The sequence below is a fragment of the Penaeus vannamei genome, chromosome 14 (genome assembly GCF_042767895.1).
Source record: "Penaeus vannamei isolate JL-2024 chromosome 14, ASM4276789v1, whole genome shotgun sequence".
Taxonomy (NCBI): domain Eukaryota; kingdom Metazoa; phylum Arthropoda; class Malacostraca; order Decapoda; family Penaeidae; genus Penaeus; species Penaeus vannamei.
The window spans coordinates 13,320,616-13,325,615 of NC_091562.1; the positions used below are offsets into that span (position 1 = coordinate 13,320,616).

At 47.1% G+C, this 5,000-nt stretch overlaps 2 protein-coding genes across 2 annotated transcripts in view; both read left to right on the plus strand.

Annotated features, from left to right (window-relative positions):
* The window catches only part of LOC113819386 (tyrosine-protein kinase Dnt), a 276,308-nt gene that overhangs the window by 241,966 nt on the left and 29,342 nt on the right, over positions 1 to 5,000 (plus strand). The gene's annotated exons all lie outside the window — the stretch shown is intronic.
* Positions 4,792 to 5,000, plus strand: part of LOC138864045 (uncharacterized PE-PGRS family protein PE_PGRS20-like) — a 10,317-nt gene continuing 10,108 nt past the window's right edge. The window contains 1 exon segment of the mRNA XM_070130041.1: positions 4,792 to 4,797. Within this exon segment, the coding sequence (XP_069986142.1) occupies positions 4,792 to 4,797 (6 nt within the window).

Below are 5,000 nucleotides of genomic sequence, written 5' to 3' on the forward strand. Positions count from 1 at the left end.
AGTTGAACAGGAATGGAAGAGGGGGAGAGAAGGGGATGAACCGAGATGGGCAAGGATGAAGGGAAGGGGTTGAGAAGGTGGAAAGGGGGAGGGGGGAGGGGGAGAGAAGGGGGGTCGCTAAATGCAAGTCTGAAAATCCCATTAGTGAAAACTGAATAGCTTTCGAGATTTTTCTTTCATTTTTTTCTTCTTCTTCCCAAAGAATATCCGGTGTTGAGTATGGTCCTATTATCATAAATTGAAAATGAAAATTTATACGACCTATAAATCACACTTTTCTTCTTCTTCTTCTTCTTCTTTTATTTAATGTATATCCATTCCGCTTGTGCTCCCGTTCGTAAATCCTTCAGCCGCCCATACGTCCTGCCAAGATCCTTCGAGAAAAAAAATTACCCTTTCCTCTCATCCTCTTCCTATCCTCCCTTTACTCCTATCCTTTTCCTATCCTTCCCTCTTGCTTCATTTTCCTTTTATTTCATTCTTTCTTTTTTTTTCTCGTTTTCTTCTCCCGTTCTTTTTATCCTTCTCTCATCCTCTTTCCTTCCCTTTATCCTTCTTCTTTTTTTCTTTTCTCCTTTTCGTCTCCCGTTCTCTTTATCCTTCTCTCTTCCTCTTTCCTTCCCTTTATCCTTCTTCTTTCTTCTCTCGTCGTATCTCCCGCCTCCTCTTTCTCCTCCTCTTCCCTTTCTATCCCCTTTTTCTCCCCCACAAATCCCCCTCCCCCCTTCCCCCCTTCCCCTCCCCCTGCCTTGTCCACCCCACAGAAGCTCCAACAACAAGGACAGTTGTGAGCGCAGGTGATTTACAACCTTACGGCCCCTTGACGTAGAGGTCATTTTGGGACTCCCTTTAGCGCGGTAACGACAACTGGGAACATGTTGAATTTGTTTAACATTTCCTTAAATTGAGTGGGGGGCGGGGGGGGGGGTAAATAACGGTTCTCTTGGTAGAGAGGGATGGCGAGGGGTAGAGAAAGAGAGGGAGAAAAAGAGGAGGGGAGAGAGAGTAGGAAAAGATGCTGTTGGATGGAGAGAAAGTAGGTTTATAAATCGGGAGACAGAAAGAAAGAGAGAAGAGAGAGGAAGAGAGAGAAAGAAGGAAGGAAAGAGAAGAGAAAGAAAGAAGGAATTAAGAGAAGAGAAGAGAGAGAGAGAGAAGAGAGAGAGAAAAAAAAGAAATAGAAAGAAGGAAAGAAAGGAGAGAGAAAAAAATAATTATAAATAAAGAAAAAGTGAGACAGACAGATAGACAGACAAACAAACACTTTCTCCTAACCTCGCTCTGTCTCCTTCACCGAATCCAGAATTTGTTATTTTCTTCCAAATATGTTTATCCTTTATCATCACTTTTATCATCACTATCATTACCACCATCACGATGAGGCTCCTGTTGCAAGAAGCTTTTGCATGTCCTCTTTCGCACATACGCAGGGAGGAGACGGCAGACAGAGAGATAATGGATGAAGAAGAGAGGATAGCGAGATGGCGGAAGGAGGGATAACGTGAAGGAGAGAAAGATGGAAGGGAGGAAGGAGGGATAACGAGAAGGAGAGAAAGATGGGAGGAAGGGGGAAGGAAGGATAACGAGTGGGAGAGAAAGATAGGAGGAAGGAGGAAGGAGGGATAACGAGAAGGAGAGAGAGATGATAGGAAGAAGGGAGAGATGGATGAGAAGAAAAAGATGTTGAAAATAGATACAGTGAGACCAAAGGTGAGGAAAGTATGAAAAAATGAATGAAGAGGGAGAGAGAGAGAGAGAGAGAGAGAGAGAGAGAGAGAGAGAGAGAGAGAGAGAGAGAGAGAGAGGGGAGAGAGAGAGAGAGAGAGAGAGAGAGAGAGAGAGAGAGAGAGAGAGAGAGAGAGAGAAAGAGAGGAAGGGAAGTGGAGGGAGGAAAGAATTCATTAGCAAGTAGGCGTGAGGTGAGCAGAAAGGAAATGAGGGAAGGGAGAAATACCAGTAAATATAAAGAAAACATTAAGAGCGAACAGGAAGAAGACAATAAAGATAAAAATAAAACAAGAAAAAACAATAAATAAAGATGAAAAGGAGAAAGCAACCGAAAGAACAGAAAATAGAATATATTAATACTATAAAAAGGGGTGGGGGGGGGGGAGGGAGCGAGTTATTTGACTGTGAAATGAGAAGAAGAAGGGAAGGAAGATAAATGGGGGAAAGGGCGGAGCGAGATGATAGACAAGGAAGTTATAAATATTGCCAAGACCGAACAAGAAAGTTATTTCTCTGTGGACAGGCTGCGGTGTGTGGCGCGGGGAGAGGGAAAGAGAGAAAGGGAGAGGAAGAGGAAGAGAGAAAGAGAGAGAGAGGGGGGAGTGAGATAAAGGGAGATAGAAAGAGAGAGAGAAAAAAGAGAAGGAGAGAGAGGGGGGGAGAGAGTGGAAGAGAGAAGGGGGAGAGAGAGGGAGGAAGAGGAGAGAGAGAAAGAAAGAAAGATAGAAAGAAAGAAAGAAAGAAAGAGGCAGACGAACAGATAGAGAAAGAAACAGTAAAAGAAAGCGAAAAACAGAAACAACAACAGTAAAAAAAAAAAAAAAAAAAAAAAAAATATCACAAAACCCAAGACGACACGAGACGTTTTTGACCGCCTAGAAGAAAAGAGGAAGAAGGGAAAAGACGCAGATAAAAGAGAGGGTAATGGCAGAGACACAGATAAGAACGAGATGCGCGACGCCCCATTAGGTAAGCCACTAATCTTCTCAGGAAGCCAAGAAAGAAGGAGGGAAGGAAGGAGGCAGGAAGGACGGGGAGGTGAAGGAGGAAGAGGCGGGAGGAGGAGGAAGATAATGAAAGGTAAAAGAGGAAGGAGAGGGCGGAGGAGAAGGAAGGAAAGGAGGGAGGAGGAGGAGGGATGAAAGGAAGGAAAGGGATAAGGAGGAGGAAGAAGGAGGGAAGAGGAGAGAGGAGAAGAGAAAGGAGCAAACTAAGTAGGATAAGAAAGGAAGGAGGGAGAGGAGAAGGAGAATAAGAGGAAAAAGAAGAGGAGGTGTAAGAGAATATAAAATGGAAGGAAAGGAGGAGGAAGGATAGGAAGAGAGGAAGGTCGATAATATGCAGTAAGTGCTCCAACAAAGGTACTTTCGTTGGCGCCGTGTCATTAGTCTCTGCATATATTTTACTTCTTTTTCTACACAATATTTTTATCTTTTTTCTGTCCAATCTTTTCTCTTCTTGTGGCTTAATCTTTTCCCTTTTTTGTTCAAAGTCTTGCTTATTATTCAAATTCTCTCTCTCTCTCTCTCTCTCTCTCTCTCTCTCTCTCTCTCTCTCTCTCTCTCTCTCTCTCTCTCTCTCTCTCTCTCTCTCTCTCTCTCTCTCTCTCTCTCTCTCTCTCTCTCTCTCTCTCTCTCTCGCTCTATCTATCTATCTTTTCTCTCACTTTTTTTCTCTCTCCATCTTTTCTTAAATCCGCTCTCTTTAGCTCCATATGGTCCTGTCAGCCTAGGTAGGTCAAGAGGTCAGGTCAGGTCAGCCGGTCCAACCCCGTCGCCAATCGGGTAGGCAGCCAAGTGGATTTACTCACCTTACGCCCATTAGTGACTCACCTTCACGGGTGATTCATCATGGCCGGCGCGACAGGCATGTGTGTGTGACAGGGGATGGGCGGTGGGGCGGGCGGGGGATGGGGGGAGGGTTAATGGGGGAGTTGGGGAGGGGCGTGGCGTCGTGTCATATCTCGATTTTCCGTCGTTGTCTGTCGGTCTGTTTCTCTGTCTCTCTTTCTTTGTCTCATTTTCTCTCTCTCTTACTTTCTCTTCCTCTCTCTCTCTCTCTCTTTCTCTCTCTCTCTCTCTCTCTCTCTCTCTCTCTCTCTCTCTCTCTCTCTCTCTCTCTCTCTCTCTCTCTCTCTCTCATGCACAAACACATATACTTACACTTGCTTTTCTAATTCCATATCTTATCCCTTATTTCTCCTCATCCTATATTATTATCCTTCGCCGTTCTTCTTCCACTACGATATCCTCTTCGTCGTTTTTTTTAAATTCCTCTTCCTCGCCTACCATACTATCACATCCTTTTATAATACCTCTAATCGCCTCTATCTATTTCCCGTCTTCGTCCCCCCCCCCCCCCCGCCCTCCGAAACACCTCGCACCTACGCCCATTCCACCCACACATAACCCCGCCCGTGCACTCTCCCTCCCTCCCCTCCCCCCCATGTACCCTTCCTCTCCTCCCTCCCTCCCTATATTCACGCCCGTGCACCCTCCATTCCCTCCCCTCGCTTTCTCCCTCCTCTATCCCCTAATTCCTCTTCCCTCCTCCCCTTCTATCCCCTACCCCTCATCCATCCCCCTCCTCTCTCTCTCTCTCTCTCTCTCTATCCCTCTTCCTCCCTTCTTAGCCTCTATCCCCTCTCCCCCTCCCCCGCATCCCTCCCCTCTCCCTCTCTATCCCCTCCATCCCCTCCCCTCCTCCCTTCCATCCCTCCCCTCTATCCCCCCCTTCTTCTCCCCCCCCCCTCCCCCTCGGCGTAATGCCTCATTCCTCCCCGTCAGCGAAGAGGCTCTTACGAGGCCGCGTAAATCACCTTCTCGGCCCCATCGTCGACGCCATCTTGAGGCCCGTCAGCTTCTTGGGAGTCGCCCTCGCCGTCCCCTTTTTTTCTTCTCTTTCGTCGGGGGACATGGGGGTTGGGGTCCCTTTTTTTTCTTCTCTTTCGTAGGGGGACATGGGGGTTGGGGGGGTTGGGGTCCCTTTTTTTCTTCTCTTTCGTAGGGGGACATGGGGGTGGGGGGTTGGGGTCCCTTTTTTTCTTCTCTTTCCTAAGGGGACATGGGGGTTGGGGTCCCTTTTCTTCTTTCCTAATGTATGGGGGTTGGGGGGTTGGGGTCCCTTTTTTTCTTCTCTTTCCTAAGGGGACATGGGGGTTGGGGTCCCTTTTTTCTTCTCTTTCGTAGGGGGACATGGGGGTTGGGGTCCCTTTTTTTCTTCTCTTTCGTAGGGGGACATGGGGGTTGGGGGGGTTGGAGTCCCTTTTTTCT